General features: G+C 33.5%; 1 protein-coding gene across 1 annotated transcript in view; it reads right to left on the reverse strand.

The window, feature by feature from the left end:
• LOC126768965 (tachykinin-like peptides receptor 86C) overlaps positions 1-24,119 on the reverse strand; it is a 61,217-nt gene extending 37,098 nt beyond the window's left edge. Inside the window, exons 1-2 of the mRNA XM_050487465.1 lie at positions 24,061-24,119; positions 7,865-8,060 (exon numbers count right to left, since the gene is read on the reverse strand). Coding sequence (XP_050343422.1) covers positions 7,865-8,060; positions 24,061-24,075 — 211 coding nt within the window. The 5' untranslated portion in view covers positions 24,076-24,119. The remainder of the gene's footprint in view (positions 1-7,864; positions 8,061-24,060) is intronic.
• Positions 24,120-24,391: the final 272 nt, after the last annotated feature.

Raw genomic sequence — 24,391 nt, forward strand, 5'->3', positions numbered from 1 at the left:
AAAGAAATAATTAATATCAAGGAATGTTACATCCATAATATATAATGTAGATATTTATCAGCTATTCTACCACAATATGATTTCTTTATATTTAATTTGATGGTTTAGAGACAAGCACTAGTGTACATGACGAGGTCACAGCCGTAGCGTATTGACGCTCACCGTCAGGAATGATTCACATTTTATCTTGTTAATGTCTTTAAATTCAGTCGACCTTTTACAAGTAAGTCAGCCTTTAGATAGAAAAAAGTGCACATGCGTCGCATTGCATAAGCTACAATACTTCTCCTCAAAAGGAGAAGGAGCCTTAGTCTAGCTGTGGGACATTTTCAGGTTGTTACTTATTATTCTTAGTACTCTTAGTAGTGAGTTACTCTATCATAATTAGCAATTTTTCACAGTACATTTTTGCCGTAATCGTTTGCCAGGTAATAAGAAACCGTTTTAAGTAATACTTGTTCACTATACACTAAGAAGTTGTTTCTTTTGACTTGTATTTAGAATGTCCCGAATGCAGCCAGAGTCAAAAGTAAAAACGAAATGGTGTGGTTGCCTCAATTATGTCCAATCAGTGCGACGAATAATCACTATTGTCATATATGATCCTGATAATCCTTTTAGATATTCCTTTATTTGAACAACATGCACAGTTACACAAGTTAAGGCAATGCTTCGCCACGATTGTTGTTGTCGGATAGATTATAAAGTACCCACTTTCTAAGATTTTTATTATTCTAATTTGACGTAAATGAATCAGTATTGTTTTATCAGTTAGATATTTTGTACGGAATGGTTAATATTTCTTGCATTGCCTGAGGGTGGTGACCACTTACCATCAGGCGACCCATTTGCCAGTTCGCTAATTATTTTCATTAAAAAAAATGAATATGAGTTACACACACACTAGCCAGTATAAAAAATCGACAATTTAAAAGGAATTCTTTACTGTGAATCCTACAGTGATTAAAAAAATTTAATATTTTAATTATGGAATTGTCGTGACCCGAAGTTAAGGCCACCATTATTATATAAAAAGCGCAGGAAATAATATAATTTCCGGGGCCTTACGGTATATATTAGTAGGTAGGCAAGTCTGGAATATAGGACACATTTCTAATCGGTTTTCATTATGGAGAACGAAAAAAGGTTTTTACTGTGTTAAAATTAGACACAACATATTCATGCGTTTTAACATTTAATACAAAGTTTGAATATCATTACCCGACTACGGCGAAACCAAAAGGAGGGTATATGAGTTCAGCCGGCTATGTATGTGTGTATGTTCCTCTATTTCCGTATATATCCTAAATTATATAATTAGACAAATGTATTGTCGTTAAACCGATGATCGTGGGTTCAAACCCGGGCAAGCACTACTGAATTTTCATGTGCTAAATTTGTTATAATAATTTATCTCGTGCTTGACGGTAAATGAAAACATCGTGAGGGAAAACCTGCATGTGTCGAATTTCACTAAATTTCTGCCACATGTGTATTCCACCAACCCGAATTGGAGCAACGTGGTGGAATAAGCTCCAAAAAGAGAGAGGAGGCCTTAGCCCAGCAGTGGTTCATTCACAGGCTATTACAGTATAAGATTGATAAACGTGTCTTGATCGTCCGCCGTTTTCAGGTTATATTACATTAAATTTAATGTCTCTAAAGATTATTAAATGCTGAATTAAAATAATATATTGAATTTTGCGATGTTGGATATCAAAATAATGCGCTTATTGAGCACGTTTCAAAAGCATATAATATAATATTACAAGCGCTTGTTCGCTGCTTGATTAATATAATCACAATAATTTATAAAATCACTTCTCAATCAATCTCATGATGCTCGTTTATGCTGTAAACATGATAAGTAGTCGGTTTCTTTGTACGCTTTTTTAATGAAATTATTAAAAGTATTTTAAGCTTTCGAAATATAAAGAAAATTGTCGGCTACCTTACGAATTATACATTACATTTTTGACATTATAATTTTGATGATAAATTGCAGTAGTCTATGTACTGATTTTTTTTTAAATATATATATATGTATATGTTTATATATCTATAAAGAAGTTTGTGTCATTGTTTCAGTTTTGTATTATATTTTGATCTTCCGTCGTCCTTTATTATTCAATAAATTATATTTAATAATAATAACAATTGCATAAGCTGTCAATCGCACAATCAAACCTTCGCATTTATGTACCGTATTATGTTAAACATAACATAATTCAAATCTATTTGAATTTTATATAAAATTTAAAAGTATCAGAAGGGATGATAACAAAATAATTTTTTAGTGTATGTTGTTCGCACACTATACCCGATTAGTGATCCTGGCTAAAACCACATAAACATTTCTCTTTACAGAGGTTGCCTGAAAGAGATCACTATGAGTGATAAGGCCGCCTTTGCATACTATATATTCTACTTGCTCTTATTATGTTATTAAATGTTTGTAAAGTGTGTGCAATAAAGGATTAATAAATAAATAATAAAATGTTTCCTATTGAAATAGTTTGTATAAAATAATAGTTTGTACAAAACAAAAAGGTTATAGATAATACAAAATCGAATAGCTTTTAAAAGGCGCATACGTCATTTGTTTTTGATAATAACTTGTCATACGGGCCCATTGTTTTAAAATTGTCCATCCTTTACTATGTTTAATTGAAATATGCTAAGCGAAAATGAATCTTACATTATAATAATAAAGTAAGAATTCCATTAATAAATTTAGGAAATAAAAGGCTTGCGTAAAAGTTAATTTGTATGCATTATACCCTAAACGATAAGTTATACTCTTAAAGCCTAGTTTAGTAATTTAATTATTCGATATACAATTAAAATCGTACCGAGAACAAAAAAAATCAGATTGAGGTATGTGGCTGTGTGTATTATTGTCACTGTGTGTGTTCGCATTTTCGCAGATAAAAGTATATATTCTCTTACCCTTCTCTCAATTTGATTTTCTCACTAGATTTTTTTTTTTATAAAGTAGATAGGCAAACCTGCAAATCGACAACCTAATGTGTAGTGGGAAATACCGCTCATAGACATTGGCGCTATAAGAAATACTAACCCCATTTAATCACCAGTGCACCCCGACCCATGGTAACTAAGACCGCCTCCTAGTAGATGTGATTTTTTTTTTATAGAATAGGAAGGTGGACGAGCATATGGGCCACCTGATGGTAAGTGGTCACCAAACGCCCTTAGACATTGGCATTGTAAGAAATGTCAACCATCGCTTATAGCCAATGCGCCACCAACCTTGGGAACTAAGATTTTATGTCCCTTGTGCCTGTAATTACACTGGCTCACTCACCCTTCAAACCGGAACACAACAATATCAAGTATTGCTGTTTTGCGGTAGAATATCTGATGAGTGAGTAGTACCTACCCAGACGAGCTTGCACAAAGCCCTACCACCAGTAATGAGACATGTCTTGTAATCCTTGTCTCCCGAAGGAAGACTGGAACTCAAAAAGAATAAATATTTATTCAATAAAAAGTTCAATAATCCGAGCGACATAACTCCGCAGTGTCCGAATAGCGAGTATCGATTTATGAAAATATTGAAATTTCAAACCACCGACATTACAAGTTGGGTAAGCTTGTTTTGTACCAACTTTTTCGTCATGGCAATGCGACGTCTAGTCATATTGAATTTCTCGGGATATTACACAGTCACATTCAAAAGATATAACATACATTGCTATGCAGACGATAGTACAGTGCATGGTGGATACCACGGACGCGCAGTGGCTGGGCGAGCGGAAACTGAGGAGAGGCGGGAGAATCTTGTCATTGAACTCGATAGGACGTTAGAGCTCATCGCCAAATGGGGCTCTGATAATCTTGTTGAGTTTAATGCCAAGAAAACACAGGTATGCGCTCTCACGGCGAAAAAGTCAACATTTTCCCCTCTTCCCTCCCTCTGTGGTACTCCGCTGGTGATGCAAAGCAAAATCGCCATGCTGGGGATTGACGTTCGCTGCGACCTTAGTCCAAGGGATTACATCGAGGCTGTTATAAAAACAGCTTCACGGAAACTCGGAGTTCTGAACAAGGTGCGGCGCTTTTTCACGCCACAACAACTGTGCCTGCTGTACAAAACACAGGTACGGTCTTGCGTGGAATATTGCTCGCACCTTTGGGATGGCTCCGCTAAGTACCTACTTGAGGCCTTGGACCGGTTGCAGCGACGTGCCGTACGCATTATTGGCGACGTAAAGGTCACAAACACCCTTGAACCTTTACAATTGCGTCGTGAGATAGCAGCACTGAGCGTTTTCTATCGACTGTATCACGGCGAGTGCTCTGAGGAATTATTCTCTCTAATTCCTGCTTCCCCCTTCCTTCTTAAGTCCACGCGAGCTGGTTCTCGATGTCACCGCCTAACTGTGACATCAATTCCATCGCGAACAAAGAAATTTGGCAACTCCTTTCTTTGTCGCACTTCCAAAAAATGGAATTCCTTACCAGCTCACGTGTTCCCCTCCTCTTACAACCCGGGTTCCTTCAAACGAGGCGTGAAGAGGCATCTTGCGGGCCGGCAAGGCGAAGGCGGCTAGTGCAGAACGTTTTTCCCGTCTGTACTGGCCGTCGTCGCGTTTGGACTCTACTACCACTTACCAACAGGTGGAGTAGAGTCATTTGCCCTCCCGGCGAATATAAAAAAAAAAAAAAAAAAAAGATGTTACACGAACGTAAGATCTTCATCTATACTAATCTTACAAATGCGAAAGTAACTTTGGAACCACCTGAACTGCCGCTGCAACACAAAGTTGAAGCCGCGTGCGAAAACTAGTACAATATATTATACGCAATATACAATTTATGTATACGCACACAGAAACAATATGTACATTTTACTTAAGGATCAATCATATCTTTAAAGTCGAACTTAAAAGCGTTCATTTTACGCGTAAACGAAACGAAATCGTTTGACCAATTACATCAAATTTGCCAATTTTGCGTAAAAGTAAAGAAAAAATTAAAGACATTCTAAGAAAATATCTAAATGCGACACTTGCTTGAGGAAGAGGATTGACAAGAGTACCCTCTTCGACCTAATGACCTTTTATTTACTCTTAGCTGGTTAATTCGTTTTATTTGCCATTATTTTAATCGAAACATCAAAAATCCATAATATTTAACATTTTCACCATTCAGCTTCTATTTAAACAAAAGTAATACCAAATTACTTCTAAAGCTTTATTATATTTAAGTTCAATATTTAATTTAAAATAATAAATTTTATACAAAATAGTATGTAACACACATTAAAGTATTTATTTATATTTTTTGTATTAAAAATGGCGAACAAATAAAATAATATAATAAATAAACACTTTTGAATAGTCTTGTTACAACAATTAAATGAATACGAAAGCTTGATCTGAATATACATACTATTAATTTTCATATTAAACAAACGTACGGAAGTAGAAATTTGGTAAAATGTTATAAGATAATATATAGAAGAAACGGGAGCAAAAAACATAGATAAACTGTATGGGGATGGCGTGCGATATAAAGAACATGATATGACTGAAGATTGATGAGAAAAATGTATTCAGTGCTATATGTATTTTTTTTTGACGAGCCGGTTGGCGTGGTAGGTAGATACTTGCCTTTCACGCCGAAGGTTGTGGGTTCGATTCCCACCCAGGACAGACATTTGTGTGCATGAACATGTCTGTTTGTCCTGAGTCTGAGCCTAATTTTCTATATTAGTATGTATTTACAAAAGAAAAGTAGTATATGTAAATGTAGAAAACTTTAATCACGACGAAATTATATTAAATGCTATCAATGGTTCCAGGGAATACACGAAAACGTTATGGTTTCCTGATATGTTTAATTAGATTTTCTACAATAGATGAAAAACACGTTACATAAAGAAACCTGACTGTCAACTTTTTATAAAGAAACAGCACAAATTATATATATATTTTACAATTAAAATGACTAATATTTTTGTAAATTAAATATCAGTCGTCTGGTTTCCATAGCACAAGCTTTGGACAAGCTTAATTTGGGATCAGATGGCCGTGTGTGAAAAATGTCATAGGATATTATTATTATTATTGGATTTATTTTTATAAGTTGTGTAAGGGCTAGTTATATGAAAGATAGGGAGGCTGACCGTCACATGGCACCATTGTCTATAGACATTGGCGCTATAAATATTAACCATCCCTTACATCACCAATGCAGCACATATGAAGTCGGGATGGTTAGCTAGTAAATAACAAAAACATAATGGAGCCATAAAAGATCAATACGTAAAGGAATAATACAAAGAGAAAACTCTAAAAGGCACGCAAGGAACGAAAAAGTCTAGGTGAAAGAAAGAAAAATATTACACTTTAAAGTCACAGGTTTAGGCAAGCATGATTGAGAAACTTGTATGTAAATACACTATACAATATACTAATAATACACTTGAAAATTCTACCAAAGGTTTGATTATTGTAAATAGTACGTTTGTTTTCTACCAATGCGCTCTGCTCCAGTGAGAGTTGGTGGACCTTTGATTATTTTTTTTTTATAATGTTACGTTGTATTAAATATTATATGTATTATATTTTTTTCATTTTTCTTCTGCATAATGTGACATACTTTCAGAAGCTTTAGGTACCATATATTCCTATGTAATTCAATACATTATCTACAATTTATGTAAGCATATAAGAGTACAATTTGTGGATAAGATTTTTTGCTAGTACAAGTAAAATAGAAAAATAAATTTCGTTAAGCCAGCTTAACGATCCCACGTGGAATTTGCTACAAAAAGATTTAGGTTCCAGAAATTACCTTCGTTCTGTCAACTAACAAGTTCTTATTAGAAAACTTTTACTAATTTTATTGTTAAGAAGCTGTATATAAAATTACTTTCTATGTATATTGACTGCCTCGTTGGTCTAGTGGCTTCATGTAAGGTCGCAGGTCCTGGGTTCAATTCTCAGGTCGGGCCAATAAAAAATAAAAAGTTATTGGGTTTTTCTGTCAGAAAATTCTCAGTAGCAGCCAGGAGTGGAAGTTGGAAGTGTGTACACTCCACTGCCTTGCAAAGCACGTAAAGTTGTTAGTCCTGGATTATGAGAACTAGGGAATAGATAGAGAAAAATATGTCCTGCGCATTTGGCTGATCTCTCTTAAGATTGGCCGCCGTGGCTGAAATCCGTCTAGAGGACCTTACCCTTATCTTGTGTATATATTTTGTAATAATATTTTATTTAAGTAGTACACTAAGAGTACATATAAATATGTACACTTTGTTATAAAATTTGTTAGAACGAACCGATGCTTGATGCTGATAAAATAAAGAATCAACGGTCCCTTGAAATACTATTTACAATAATCAAAATTTTTACATTTGTATAATTTGTTAATCCGGACAAAATAATGGTATTTTTGTGTAGGTAACAATGATATGATGATGTCTTTCAAAGCCGAGCTGGCCTAGTGGTAAGAACGCGTAAATCTTAACCGATGATCGTGGGTTCATACCCGGGCAAGCACCACTGAATTTTCATGTGCTTAATTTGTGTTTATAATTCATCTCGTGCTTGACGGTGAAGAAAAACATAGTGAGGAAACCTGCATGTGTCTAATTTCATTAAAATTCTGTCACGTGTATATTCTCGCATTATGTGTATGGCGCATTGGAGCAGTGTGGTGGAATAAGCTCCATAGCTTCTTCTCAAAAGAGAGAGGAGGCCTTAGCCCAGCAGTGGGACATTAACAGGCTGTTACTGATGTCTTTCTAACTGATTTCGGCCACGGTGGCCAATCTGAAGAGAGAAAAGCCAACTCCAAAGTTAATTAAAATATTTATTTTAAAAAATTGACGTACCTGTAACAATCCAAATGACGATCGCATTGCCACCAATAGCAACTGTTAGCATGGCGGTGAACAAACAGACCCATGAGTTGTGAGCCCACACTGGCATTGTAGACGATGTGGGCGACGGTGTCGGTTTCTTAGGTACTAGGAGAGTAGCAGCGCCGAGGAGGCTTCGGTTGAAGTCCATTTCCCATGTGTAAATAACCTGTCAAATTTAAAATTATCATTTAGAAAACTTTAATCACGACGAAATTATATTAAATGCTATCAATGGTTCCAGGGAATACACGAAAACGTTATGGTTTCCTGATATGTTTAATTAGATTTTCTACAATAGATGAAAAACACGTTACATAAAGAAACCTGACTGTCAACTTTTTATAAAGAAACAGCACAAATTATATATATATTTTACAATTAAAATGACTAATATTTTTGTAAATTAAATAATATTTCATAGCCGAAAGCTCACTTAGAACACCTGAATTAGCACAACGGATTTTTCATATGCAAAATTTATGAAGAAAAACATTGTAAAGTAACCTACACGTATTCGATATTCTGTCAAATCCATGGCTTATTCACTAACCCGCGTGTGAGTGGCATGGTAAAATAAGCCATAACCTCTATAACTTCTCTCATAACGTTTGCTAGCAATTTTAAGTTGTGGATCGATGTTGTAAGCTAGTTCGTCTAGGTAAATTCCACGTTCCGTCCGATGGTAACCTTGTATTCAAATTAAACTTATATAATATGATTGTACAAATAAAGTATATTTTGATTTTTGAAAGTTCGTAATACTAGTTGCAAAGTCTATTTAAATTTAAATCGTGCTCAAATGTAAATATATAATAATTGGCGAACAATTGAACGCTACAGAAAACGTTATTTAGCAGCGCCATCTAGTAGCTAAAACGAAATGTTTAGTATGAAAACCTACGATAAAATACATTTAAATATAACTAAAACAAAAACTTAGATTCGTTATATATTATTTTAATGTATTTAAGATCGAACTAAAATCTCGCATTACTTAGGTAATTTTGTTCTAGATTATAATGAAAAGCACTGATAATAATCTTCATACAATAAAATATGTATTGAAAAAAAAACGATTAAACCCTTGTTCTTATTTGTTGAAAGAAAACTTTTAAACAAAGTTAACGTTTACCAATATGAAACCAAAAAAATTCACATTTTTAAGAATTTGTTTTGCCGTTCTTTTGATTCCTTTTTTAAACACATTAGAACTAATTTAGTTGGCTAAGCAAGGCATTATTATTATGAAGTTGTTTATTAATTACTAACATAGTGTTATAATTTTATATAAATAAAATTGTAATTAATTTCAAAAATCTCCAAAGCTTCGAAATGGTTTGAATTAATTGTCGATATTATCTCCAATATGACCACTGCTACAACTGTGGCGATTGTGTAGTAGTAGAATATCCTCAAGTATGTCATGATTTTATATTAAATATATACACTCTCTTCTAAGCGCGCTTTATTGAGAAACTATGTTTTTCTCTTTCTATCTAAGTGGTGGATTTTCTTTTAATTATACTAGATAGCCAAAAAAATAGTAGAGTACATGACAATGGGCATTATTTCTAAAATTATTGTTAATATGAAATATTTAGTTAGATATATTTTTATTGAATAATTTATTATTCACTTAAAATCATAATAAAGGTCAAGATGGTACATTATATATACAATATATTCAATAAAAATCAATAAAAAAAGAAATACACAGTAAAAATAACAATTTAGTCCATTAAAAATTTTAAATTATTCTTGGCTGGATAAATAATAATTCAATTGTATTTAATTATTTATGAAAACGTGAACACTAACTGCGGGACTAGTCCACAAATTCAAAGTCGCTCAGCGTGCTATGGAGCGAGTTATGCTCGGAGTATCTTTGAAGGATAAGATCAGAAATGAGATTATCCGGAAAAGAACCGAGTCACCGACGTAGCTTGCAAAACTATCAGACTGAAGTGGCAGTGGGTTGGTCACGTATGTCGTAGGACCGATGGCCGTTGGAGCAGACGAGTCCTAGAGTGGAGACCACGGATCGGCAAACGCAGCGTAGGGCGCCCTCCAGCCAGGTGGACCGATGACCTTAAGAAAGTGGCGGGGACCGACTGGATGAGGAAGGCGAAGGATTGGGAGCTTTGGCGAAGCTTGGAAGAAGCCTATGTCCAGCAGTGGATTACGAAAGGTTGATAATTGATTGATAATTATTTATGTAACTTAACTTAAAAAAATATTATTGTCGGTTATTCTCGGTAGAATCTACATTCCGAACTGATATTAGCTTTAATCTTGTTAAATGACGATTCGCATGAGCGTACTACAAAAAAGTAAATATTGATTGGATTTGATTCGTATTAGGTTTAAATAAAGTTATTTTTATATTATTTGTATTATAATATACATAATATAAAACATGCTTTATTTTATTTGTAATATTTTTCTGCTATTTTTGAAGGCCGTATAATTCTTTTACTTTTGCCTTCATTTTCAGTATACACATAGAATTAAGTAGCGTGAGAAAAAAAAGCTGTTTTATCCGTAGTCCTATATATAAAATGGATGACACAGTTTGACCGATCACCATCACTATAAGTATACATAGCAGGACTGCTAGGAAAGTGTGTAGTAATTTAGCTATTATATAAAATTAAAAAATATTTGGCAAGTATGTATTGCTCTTACAATGTGAAAATCCCACCGCTGAGCTAAACAACCCTCATCATCTTAAAACAAGCAGTGTCAACTAAAAACTATACAGACTCAGTGTGTAGCAGCCATGAGCACAGTCAGTTAGGAAGAGAATATTTTGTATCTACTTATTATAACCATAGTGGGTAATTAGTTTACAGTATAATTACAGGCACAAGGGACAAAAATATTTGTTTCCAACGTTGGTGGCGAAGATCATACTTGTAGTGTAAATGTCTCTCAGTTTATCCCATAGCCCTACTATAGGTCCTTCTGACGAGCTAGCCACGAAGGCTGTTCTCAAAGGCGACCACGAAGACATACATTTATGTCCCTCTCTCTTCCCTCACTTTCACAATCCGATGGGACTGCAATCTGACACGACTCCAAGCTACTGACAATTTTAAAGTAGAAGAAACTTTTTATTGGCTGACCCACTAAGAACCCATGCTCTCGAGTTGGCCAAAGCAATTGCTTTTTAATTAGTTGGTCACAAAATAACTTTATATATTTTTATAGCGGTTTAATACGTCAAACAATAAACTCACTGTTTATATTTTACATTTCAATGGAACAACAAAGACATGTCATGTCGCAGGTGTTCTGATAATTAAGCTGTTTGATGTTGTTTTATGATTTATATTACTAATTAGGGAGAGTTGAATAAAAGTTTCGAGTACAAAACAGTATGTAAGGCAATTCAACAAAATTATTTTTAATATTTTACGTGTATATTTAAAAAAAAAACATTGAACAGGAGTTCATTTGGTTATTGAATTAGAAAGTTTTATATTCCAAACCCGTTTATCCCATATAACAAGTTTGTTTGTTCATTAGTTATTTTTATTACATATAAATTTGTTTAGTTTTATTTAGTTTATATATATTTTCGTATTTGTATTTTTTATATTAAACAAAATACATACATACATACAACAATATACACGCAACCGCGTCAGTTTCTTAACAAATAAAAAAATTAAATTTTAACAATATATTAAAATTATTATTAAATAGTATAGTTGTATGTATACTAATATAATATATTATTATACGTACAAACATATAAGTAAACTTCTTTCAATCTTTCGAAAATCCTTAATCATGACGTCATAATATTTTCTGATTCAAACAGTGTTGAAATGTATAAAAGCTCTCATAAACTTTTAATTGAGTTTTTAATTGAGTTTTACCTTCTCCTCAAAAGGGAGAGGAGGCCTTAGCCCAGCAGTGGGACATTAACAAGCTGTTACTGTATTAACTCGAACATTGTGTGCTAAGGCGAGCATACAATAAAAAAATATATATCTTAGTTTATATAACTTTGTTTTTTTTTTTAAATGATTAGGCAAAATGGTTATTCACCTCAGCCATATAGCACTGTTAGAAATATTAATCACTGGTGGTAGGGCTTCGTGCAAGCTTGTCTGGGTAGGTACCACCCACTCATCAGATATTCTTCCGCAAAACAGCAGTTCTTGGTATTGTTTGAAGGGTGAGTGAGTCAGTGTAACAACAGGCACAAGGGACATAACATTTTAGTTCCCAAGGTTAGTGGCGCATTAGCGATGTAAGCGATGGTTAACATTTCTTACAATGCCAATGTCTCTGGGCGTTGATCACCACTTGCCATCAGGTGGCCCATACGCTCGTCCACCTACCTATTTTATAAAAAAATCCTCTACATCACCAATGGACCACCAACTTTCGGAACTAAGATGTTATGTCTCTTGTGCTTGCAGTTACATTAGCAAGTCAAACCTGAAAAGAACAATAACAAATATTGTTGTTTGGCGATAGAATATTTGATGAGTTGTTGCTACTTACCCAGACGGGCGTCAACAGTTCTGCACCACCAAGTAAATTATTTTTACTATTTTGTATAGAAAACTGTATTTAGTTTGCAAAAATAAGTTCATCATTTATATACTAACATTTATGTAATACAAATAATGTATCATTTACTCAAACTTGAACGCGCAATCATACGATTCATGTTTTTTAACCTCCTGGCGGAGGTCTCGTCTCTATAATATCGGGTAAATAACAAACTGCTAATAATGTCTTATTTATGAGCAAATTAGTTTACAAATATGAATATAATCCTCTCTAAAACAGTGTACGCCGTTGCTACTGATAGTTCTCATGTTATCTCATAAATACAAGTTGTATGTTAACAAGACTCGAATTTGCTAGATTTACTTGTGTTTCGTAATTTACAGACTACACTAGTTTCAATAACAACTAGCATATACTCGGCTTCGCCCCGTACATGTTTGTTTTAGTTCAAATTGCACACAAGGCATAAGTAAGGTAAGGCATAAGTAAAAATATTATATAATGATTCAGTCCATTTAAAATATAACAGTTATAGATAGAAACGTGGTATAAATTTTTAATTTCGTATATGTCCAAATGCCGAGTGGTAAGAACGAGTGAATCTTAACCGATGATCGTGGGTTCAAACCCGGGCAAGCTCCACTGAATTTTCATGTGCTTAATTTGTGATTATAATTCATCTGCTTTACGGTGAAAGAAAACATCGTGAGGAAACCTGCATGTGTCAAATTTCACTGAAATTCTGCCACATGTGTATTCCACTAATCTGCATTGGAGCAGCGTGGTGGAATAAGCTCCAAAACTTCTCCTCAAAAAAAGGAGAGTAGGCCTTTAGCCCGGCAGTGGGACATTCACAGGCTGTTATGGTTACGGTTACGCTATATGTCCAAATTGATATTCTACTTATTGACTGTCCAAAATCTAAGACCTGAGTAAAAATGGCGGAACAATACGAGACTGTAAAAGACTGCAGAACCCGGGATACTGGTTTTCTAACCCCGAGTCGGTTCAATCGGATTTTTCTTTCTAGAAATTCTTAGTAGCATTCCAGAGTCTGGAAGTTGAAAGTGGTGATAATCTAGTACCTCATAAAGCCTTCCTGCACCTGAACTCTTTCTAGTTCACGAGCGCCGTGCCTTGGAGTACATCATATTATAAGAGCTAACTTGAATAAAAGATATTTTCTCTAAGCAACACGGATAGCATAAGATTTTTATCAGTCACTCGAATAAATAGCGTTTGTAACAAATGAATCACTACAATAACTTTAACAGTTGTAGTAAAACAAAATAATTCACATTTAACTTTAATGGCGATTTGATTCTCTTTGGCATAATTCCAACGATAAATAATTATTTATCGTATTCTTTGGTCAGATCCATTAAATAAATCTTCCTTGATCCTCTTTTGTTTCCATGGGAGCATTCAATTAACTTTTCGCTTATAAGATTAATGTTTTATGGTTGATATCATTTGCCAGAACATAAATTTGGTTGATCGTTAATTAATCAGAGATAAACTACGATAATACTACACCTCTCTAAAATTCAAAAGCTTTGAAAGTATTTACAAAGCGCCACGCATCAGTGCGTACATATACCAACAAAAATAAATCCATGAATTTGTTGCTCGACTAGTTGTGTCATTAATCGCTCATTATTATTAATATGGCGCTGCACTATATGATGTCCTCTACGAAAATGAGACGTGTATAAGACAAATACTTACAAACTTTTTCGTAAGGATATGACACACATAGAAATAGTAATTTTGAGGAGCGCTATGCTATCGTACGTTAGCTATATATAATAATAATAATAATGTCCTCCAGACCGATTTCGGCCACGGCCGCCAATCTCAAGAGAGATTAGCCAGCTACGCAGGAGATATTATAGTGCACAAGTGTGTGCGCAAACACAGGTGCACTCTCTATTCCCTAACTCTCATAATCCGATGGGATGGTAATCCGACATGACTGGGAAGAGTTCAGGCGGAGGACCAACGGCTTTACGTGCTTTCTGAGCCAATAACTTTTTATTGGCCCGACCTGGGAATTGAAACCAAGAACCTCCGGATCTGCGGCCTTATATCAAGCCACTAGATCAACGAGGCAGTCAAGCTATATATATAAAAAATCAAAAGCGCATACATACTCCCGGTAGTACGAAACGACGCGTCTGCTTCTAATTCTAATAATACTTAAATTATTAATTACTAGCTATCCCGTGCCTACTTCGTTGGGCGGTAAATATTTTTACTTGTAATCGATTTGCCGAACATTAGTAAAATTGTCGTGCGTATTTGATATTTTAAATTATCTCTTAAACTATGCAACCAAAAAACAAACTGTAAAAAATGAATTTTATCTAAATAAAATTTCCTTGGTAATAAAGAAATTTATTTTTACATAGATTGTTACTGCAATACGTGTTGTTAATTAAAAAAAAACCATCTAATAGAAATATCACTCAATACATTACGACACGGTCGTGGTTCCATACCTATGTCGTATTATCTCTTTAACCATTGGTCCAAATTATATGCAGTAAAAGGAAAAGGTATTTTATTGTAAACACTTGAGACGATAAGTTAACTTATTTTGATAAAAAATCAAAATGGTTGATAAAATGACCAATCAACATGACCTACCGATTTAAATTATTTTTTTATATAAAAAACTACTTTTTGTGACAAACAGAAGTTAGACGTATGGTGTCGCTGACTTTTTCAAGCTTCACAACTTCTCTAGAACTCAATCTCAATATATCTTTCGTCGTTAAGGCCGTGTTCGTAAGAAACGTTTTCGTTCGACCGTTTTTTCTCCAAGTTACTTTGCAAATCCCACTACTACGAAAAAGTCTTTTCATTTTTCGGGTTAATATATAGCCTATGACATTCACAAATGATTTGGCTTTCTATTGGTAAAAGAATTTTCAAAATTGGTTCAGTAGATCCAGAGATTACCCCCTACAACCTCACTAACTTTACCTCTTTATAATATAAGTATAGATGACATCTTGTGCGTTCAAATTCTGTAAAAACTGTTTTTCTAAATCAAAATAAGTTTAACGGAATGTCAGTGTCATTTTTAGTCTTATTTGAAATTAGTTAAGACTTTTATTTCCTAATTTCTTAACACTTTTTTAAAAAACATTTCCTATAAGTGCACTTTTGCTATTATACTTATTATTAAATCTTATTTTGTTTGGACAATGGACAGTGGTGTGATTAAAAATTAGGTGTTTGGACAATTTTTTAAGGAATTTAGATTCAAACTATTAGATATTAGATTAAACTTGTCAATTTTAAATGGATTTTCTTGCCCTCAGTAGTCTTAATTACATCTCGGATAAGTGTTCTTACTTATTATAATGGCCGAACCTTTTTATATAATAGTTCTTAGAAAGTTTGTAAAGAAGTACAGAAAAATGGGGTATGATTTTTTTTAGTACTAGGAGCAGCCTGTAAATGTCCCACTGCTGGGCTAAGGCCTCCTCTCCCTTTTTGAGGAGAAGGTTTGGAGCTTATTCCACCACGCTGCTCCAGTGCGGGTTGGTGGAATACACATGTGGCAGAATTTCGATGAAATTAGACACATGCAGGTTTCCTCACAATATTTTCCTTCACCGTAAAGTAAGAGATGAATTATAATCACAAATTAAGCACATGAAAATTCAGTAGTGCTAGCCCGGGTTTGAACCCACGACCATCGGTGAAGATTCACGTGTTCTTATCACTGGGCCATCTCGGCTAATTAATAGCGTACAGTTGGAACTAAAATCGCCTGCAAGTACAATACATAAATAAAACTGCAAAATAGTGTTTGCCTCTCTACCTCAACTGAATTATCTTCAGCGATATACTGGTAGCGGCATATTTAAAAGCCTTATGCCCTCTATTTACTAGAAATGTAACGGGTGTGTAAGGTTGTAACAGTAAACAGTAACAGCCTGTAAATGTCCCACTGCTGGGCTAAGGCCTCCTCTCCCTTTTTGAGGAGAAGGTTTGGAGCTTATTCCACCACGCTGCTCCAGTGCGGGTTGGTGGAATACACATGTGGCAGAATTTCGATGAAATTAGACACATGCAGGTTTCCTCACGATGTTTTCCTTCACCGAAAAGCACGAGATGAATTATAAACAGAAATTAAGCACATGTCAATTCAGAGGTGCTTGCCCGGGTTTGAATCCACGTTCATCTGTTAAGATTCACGCGTTCTTACCACTGGGCCATCTCGACTTCCTCAAGTGTAAGGTTGAGCTTTCCCTAATATGTAGTTCCAGTTCAGTCAATATCTTCCAGTTCGAAGGGTATGTCAGCAGCTAATATACAACCACGTTCTGGAAACAATGTCTTTCAGCCATTAAGTACCCTAATTCTTTGCCCACCTCCCTAAGAAAACTCAAATCTCATTTCTTTTCATTTCATTGAGTGTCAAATAAGAAAAAAATGTATCCCCGATCACAACAAATGCCAATTCATTGATTTCAAAATAAAGGAAGTCCTTCACTTAAAACGTTGCTATATAATTGTGTTTATAGCTTAATAAAATTTATTGACTATTAAGATTTAATTACTAAATTAATGATTACAAGCGATGGAGTAACGATGTGTTTGAGCTGAGTCCTTGACAATTACATGAATTACTTGGTAGTGAGGCTTTGTGCAAGGCTGTCTGGTCACAAATTGTTGTGTTCTGGCTGAGTGAGCCAGTGTAACTACAGGCACACATCTTAGTACACAAGGTTGATGGTGCATTGTCATTGTAAAGGTCAATGGGCGTTTATGACAACTAACCATCAGTAACCCCTTTGCTGGGCTGCCTACCTATTTGTAATTTTAAAAAATCATGATTTTTCACATTCCGATAATTGTAATTCCGATAATTTTTTTTTATTATATTATTGTCTTATCAGGTCAAAAACATAAAATTCAATAATATACGAGCTAGTAGATAAATAACTTTATATAACTTTTATAATATTTTAATGATGTACTGATTTCAGCCGCGGCCGTCGTTTTCAATCGATAGTAACCAACTGCTCAGGACATAATATTATAGTGAACATGAGTGCAAATGTGTGTGGTATATAATAAAACGTGACTACTCCCTACTGGAAGTGGTCACGTTTACCAGACGGGTCGTATCCCCATCAAGCTTCAATAACTAGAGAAATATAAAAAAACAGATGACTTTAAATATATTGTTTTGGGCCGTTGCTAACAATCGTACCTTAGCTTTATTTTAATATTAAATTTGTAAAATTACAATTGAAAGTGCTTGTAAATGACTATTTAAATAAAGTTTATTTCAATTTTCATCTTAGTATAATCTAGTCAGACCCAATTATCGTTTACAAACTACTAATCAGTAAAATACACTTTAGAAGCTTTATTAAAATTTGAATTAATATATATGTACTTGGAGCTAATTATTAAAGTTTATTGATATATGAAATCGTTTGACTAGTTTCAAAATTTACTCTCACTTTACTACTCAGAATAATTAAACTAATAACTAAGCCAGTATCTGTTAAGTAAATGTATTAATAATGAAGTGGTAGCAGGATTGGACGAGCCGAGATGTTTTAGTGGCTAAAAGACGTGTGTGTGTTCACGTTCAAATCGAACAAGTACTATTTATGTTTCTATGTTACCTCGTTCTCGGCGGAAACTGGCCTTGAAAACATAAACGAAGTATGAGCCAGAAAACCGGTAGTATTGGATGAAATTTCACATTTATATCCACTAATCAGAATTGAAGCTGAGTGGTGGAATAGCCTCGAAGCCTTTCCCTTAAGACGAAGTGAGTCCTATTCCCAGCAGTGGGATATTTACTTTATTTACTTCAAGGTTTTGCGCAAGCTCCTCTGGGAAAGTGCAACCCAATCGAGTGTCAAATAGTATTGTGGTTTAAAAATTGAGTGAGCAAGTGTTATTACAAATTTAAAAATATAACCCTCCGATCACAGAGCAAAAGCGAGATAATTCTACTGAATTATAGTAGTTATTCCACGGGTTCGAACCCATGATTTTCAATTAAGATGTGTTATACAGGTAATTTTGGCTTGAAATACAACTATTGGTAAAATCACATTCGCTACTACGGAGAGAATACTAGTAGAACATTATATAGTATAAGAAAGAAAAAAAACGAAGATTTATTCTGTCTGAAAAATTAAGATATTATTATTTGACGGGGTAAAGAATCGACGGCTTTTTCTGTTGCAGGATGTGGTAAAGCTTTCCATTTAGACCGGATTCGAAAGAAATATTAAGCATCTGTGCACGTATTTTCCTTAAATTATTATGATTATTATTGTAAATCGCTGCTTCCGTGCCAAAGAAGTCTGGGAATCCTTTTTAAGTCGCAAATTTGTTGTGTTTTTCGATTCAAAAGAAATATTAAGCAACTGTGCACGTATTTTCCTTAAATTATTATGATAATTATTGTAAATCGCTGCTTCCGTATCAAAGAAGTCTGGGAATCCTTTTTAAGTCGAAAATTCTGTTGTATTTTTCACAAAATAAATTTGTGTTCTCATTTTTGAGTAATGGTGTTTTTAAAAGTAAAGTTCAGTACGATAAAATGTTACCTGCAGGTAAGTGGTCGTCACATAGACTTTAGTGCTATATAAAAATATTCCTAAGAACGTTGCACGATTAATTGTCTTCGCATCGGATTAAGAGGGTGAAGGAATGAAATTTACTATACTTACGCTCACAGTTATACATGTTATCTGCAGTTAGTTAGTCTCCCAGGAGAATTTCCTATTATTGCTAACACTAAAGATCTTCAATAGCTACTAGTCAAAGAAACTCAGTTAATGGCAGAAGTTTATGCCTATGCCTATTTATATGTAGATAATGAATAATAATTATTGAAAACAATTATGGCAAAGAAAACCCTCTGAATTTCTTTCGGCAGTTCTTCTTGAGCCTGTGTATTTTCTTTTGCAAGCTCGTTGCAGTTTTTATTTTATAAAAATACAAATCATGACCACGTGGTATGGTGGCAATTCTGATACTCTGAGCCATAAATTAACCTCCTGTTACCAGTGGATGCGAGATTAAAAAAGATGATGAAAAAAGAATTATTTATACATTTTTTGCATTATTATACAAGTTGCTGTAACTGCAAATGACACAAACATAACATTTGGAATTAGGGAAGATTATTTGAAAACCCTAGATGGCCTAGTGGTTGGAATGCGTGAAGCACAGCGAGCTCTAAACCTTCTCCTCAAAAGGGAGAAGAGACCTTAGCCCAGCACTGGGACGTTTACAGGCTGTTACTTTATTTATTTTTTTGCGCCACTTGCTTGCTTTTTCATTTTCCTCATTATTATATTTATCTTAACGTAGCCAGTTAAATATATTATTCATAAATAGTATAAATATTCATGAATAGGAACCAGATATGATTAAATTCAAAATAAATATCACTTGTGTGTAATATGTATTATTTTTTCCATATTCATAGTTTATTGGTCAAAAAGAGATGCTAGGCTCATTAAAACAGACGTTCTTACTGCGCAGACTACGATTTCATAAAATACACTTTAGGGTAACTGAAAAGACTACTTTGACTCTGATAGTACAATTTATATTAGTTTCGGAGTCAGAGGTCCACCACCAGTGTGCTAATGTAAATAAAAACCCTAGATCTAGACAATACAGCAAACGAATTGTGTACATGATTCTTTTGTGTGTAAATAAAAGTTTATTATTATTCATTTTATTATATATTGACTTTTGTATTCGCAACTCAAAAAGCATTTAGTTTTATCTGGAATTAAATCTTAAAGCGAGATCTAATTTTATAATCATCTTAAGATAGCTTGCATTCTAGACAAAAACTAATTTGTTGGACGATTTTTTTCAGTCAATTTATTCATGAAATAAAAACGAGTCGATTTTCATACAACCACAAGTGTAATTGTAAAAAAATATCTCGTCTACGGAACCATCTTAAGCTAGTCCAATTTTCTCTAAAGCTCAAATTAACAGCCATTTTCTTAAACAACCTTTGCTATCCTCGGGAGAGCAAATAAAATTAAACTTTTATTGTTACACCGCAATACATTGAAGGATAATAAAAGTTTCAACGGAATAAGAAAATGAAATAAACACTTAATTAATTGGTACACTGACATTTTAACTACAGACGTTATCAGTAGAGCTATTCTGTAAGATCAGACTGTCTCACCACACAAATTGGTCGTGATATGTCAGAAAGTGATCATAAATATAACATTTCAAGAATAGACGCATCGAAAACTATATCACCTATGTCGGTTGTCAACATTTCACCGACTGTACTGGAAGTAGAATAAATAATGAGTTGAAATAGCCTACTGAGACGGGAAAATTGAATAATGAATAAAAGAAATACTAAACATTAAAATACTAAGAAAATATTAACATTTCATTTAATATATACAAACGAAACGAGCTGTAAGTATTCGGAATAAAAAATTAACTTTAAATAGCGAACTTTTATCATCGTCGTTTGTAGGTTTTTATACGAGTCAAAGGCAATGTTCTGACTAACTGATTTTTATCGAGAGAACTATGAAACATTGAATACAAATTAGGAGAAAACCTTTAACTAATAGAATAAAATAATGCAGATACAGTAAGAATTTAATCTTTGAAATTCAAATTAACGGTGAGCGTCGCACTCTATGATTTTTAAACTACTAATCAGCATCCCGTTTACCATATTTAAAATAGCTGAACCCGCTCGTGGAATACACGTTATAGTAATTTTTATAAAGTATAAAATATTTAAATTATCTTATCGTACATTTTCAACTTAAAATTTGTAGAACAAGCACATAAGCCACACGATTTTTTGCAATAATACAACTTAGGGCGTAAAACAAAACCTTTCTATAAACTCAATGACTACTAAATGATAATTAATTTCAAAATTCAGTATGTTTTATATCGAACCTACTCCGCCCGCGGTTTCGCCCACGTCGGTGCAATAGTTAAGTACATTTTGTAAGTTTTTATACTCCTGAACATGTGTATGCAATTATAATTAAACAATTTATTATTATAAAATTATTTACATGAAAACCTTAAATATAAATACACATAAAATTAAAAATAGTTACTGTACAATTCGTGACCGCGTGACTATTGAATTTATAATATTATTTATTCTACTATGGAATAATACTATTGAACTTATAGGATTATGCCAAGCCATTGCACCTCTGAGTCTTGAAGAGAGGCTGATCGTCTATTGCGAATAGACAAAAAATAATTATCTAAAATTACAATACTAGCGTATTATTGTAATAAATTAAATTAAATTTTCTTTCATTCCATATAATATTGTTACAAAATAGTAACTAGTAACTAAAGCATATGACTTGATTCTAATTAGGGTAGAAAATGTGTATCTTCATAAACAAGTAACTTTTAATCACCTAATTAAAGCTTCATCAACTTAACTCTGGCTTAAATCAGGTTTTATTCGATATATAACTTTTATACAACCTATTTAATGATAATGAATTTTAATTTTGTTTCTTTTTTATTTATTGTATTTGTATCTCCACAGTGACAGTAAAATAAATCATCTGTAAATGTGTAAATTTGTTATACATTTTATTATATAAATTAACATTTTCTTTTCCATTACGTGTATTCATACGTTTGTACATTGTTTGCATTAATAGTTTTGTAAGGTAATCATTGGCGCACCTTGGGAGAGGCCTATGTTCAGCAGTGGACAACGATTGGCTGTTGATTGAAGGTAATCATTCCAAAATGTTCAATTGAACTTGACACAGTAATTATATTATAGTAACAACATTTACATATATTATCAATGATTGATTATTCTGTATTCGTACTAGTTTATTAATTCGTCGTTCATTCCCACTGCTGGACGAAGGCCTTCTATCAAGGCCTCACTACTAAGGTTTTTGGAACACATTCACCGGTTGGATACCGTAACCGTAACCGTAACAGCCTGTAATTCTCCCACGGCAGGGCTAAAGGCCTCCTCTCCTCTTTTTGAGGAGAAGGTTTGAAGCTTATTACACCACGCTCCTCCAATGCGGATTGGCGGAATACACATGTGGCAGAAATTCAGTGAAATTAGACACATGCAGGTTTCCTCACGATTTTTTCCTTCACCGTAAAGTACGAGATGAATTATAATCACAAATCAAGCACATGAAAATTCAGTGGCGCTTGCCCGGGTTTGAATCCACGATCATCGGTTAAGATTCACGCGTTCTTACCACTGGGACATCTCGGTTGGATACACATTTGACAAAATACCATTCGACACTTATGATCTATTACCACCCGAGATGAGTTATTACCCATTAAGCACGTGAAACCTCATTAGTCCCTTGAACACGTGATTTTCATATAAGATTCATATGTAACCACTTAGCCATATCATCATGGCGTCGTTAAAATGGATAACAATCAATACTTACGTAACTCCTATCGACTAGAAGTCGAAGCGAATATATGTCGTGCCGATATATTTATTGTATTGCCTTTGTCAATTAATTAAGCGACAATTATTGTCTCGGATCACATCCACTGATCGTAACATACTACCACATTTAAAATTCACGATAATTATAATTGCAATACCTTTGAAACATGACGCGGACCATAATTTTATCTTTTGTGACAAGTTGATTCTTGATACTTCCATTGGGACAAGCTCTGCTTTATTTACGTTATTACTAATTACATATACAAACACAATTTTCTTAGTACACATCAAAGTGTCTCGATTGAATATGAGAGTTACATAATCGAGTCATTACTTATCCGAGAAATACGAAAATAAAATAAAAGTAACGAAAATTGACGCCAACGCCATTTTGGATATATATATGATATTCGTGATTAGGAGGTCAAAATTTTGGTATACTAACGTAGTATACCAAAATTCAGATATATCGGCGGTACGCGCTTCTCGGAAGTACACTCAAATATCAGTTACGAGAATTTTAAAAATGAATACGCGATTTGCTTTGTATTCCTCGAATAAGTAATGACCTCGATTCTGTAACTCTCTTACTCAATTGATACACTTTGATGTATTTATTTTATTTCATAAGGATTTCTGAAAGCGTACATAAACATTTACTTTTAAAAATATATAAAGTGTATGTAATCCCAATTTGGAGACTAATAACAGCAGAACCAAATGATTGTATTAAATTTTAGAAATTTTAAACGAAAAGCAAAAACAATACGAATTTGGCTTTTTTAACTGAAAAAATATAAAACCTTTTACGTCAGAAATATTACCCAAATCTTATTTTAAAATGTTGCACTAAAAATCGATCGTGAAAATAAACTCCTATCATCTAAGAATTTTTACTTAAAAAAAAGATTTTTTGGAGTAACATATAAATGAATATTTATGAAATTTTGTCAATTTACATAGTTAGAGATACGATAATTGTTGTTTTTGGTTCTGTTTATGTGTAAAAGTCAATTATTACAGAGTTTTTGAAAATTCATCATTCATGAATCTAGGAATGAAAGTTTGTATAGCAGTGTGCCTTTTTTCAATGTTTTAAATACGGTGCGTTTTATGAATATTGTTTGCGATGTAAACGGTTAGCATATGAATAAATTACCTCAACGCCATCCATACTGGAGATTTACTGTTTCCAGCTTTTGTATGGGATTATACAAACAAATATGTCCTTATAACCATTATAATTGTTTTATCTAAAAACTTTTGAAACACATTTAGTTGCACATGTTCCTTCTCACTTTTATTTCGAATAAAAAGCACGTTTAGCGAATTCACTTAAATAACACTTGAATTTGTAACATATAATTGTTTTTTTTTTTTAATTTAAAATTATCATTTTTAATTAATATTAATATTTGTATTGATTGTTAGTATTGATTAATAATTTAATAAAGTATTTCTATCCTTTACTCGTCGCAATATTTGCGTAG

Source organism: Nymphalis io, chromosome 6, assembly GCF_905147045.1.
Source record: "Nymphalis io chromosome 6, ilAglIoxx1.1, whole genome shotgun sequence".
Lineage (NCBI taxonomy): Eukaryota > Metazoa > Arthropoda > Insecta > Lepidoptera > Nymphalidae > Nymphalis > Nymphalis io.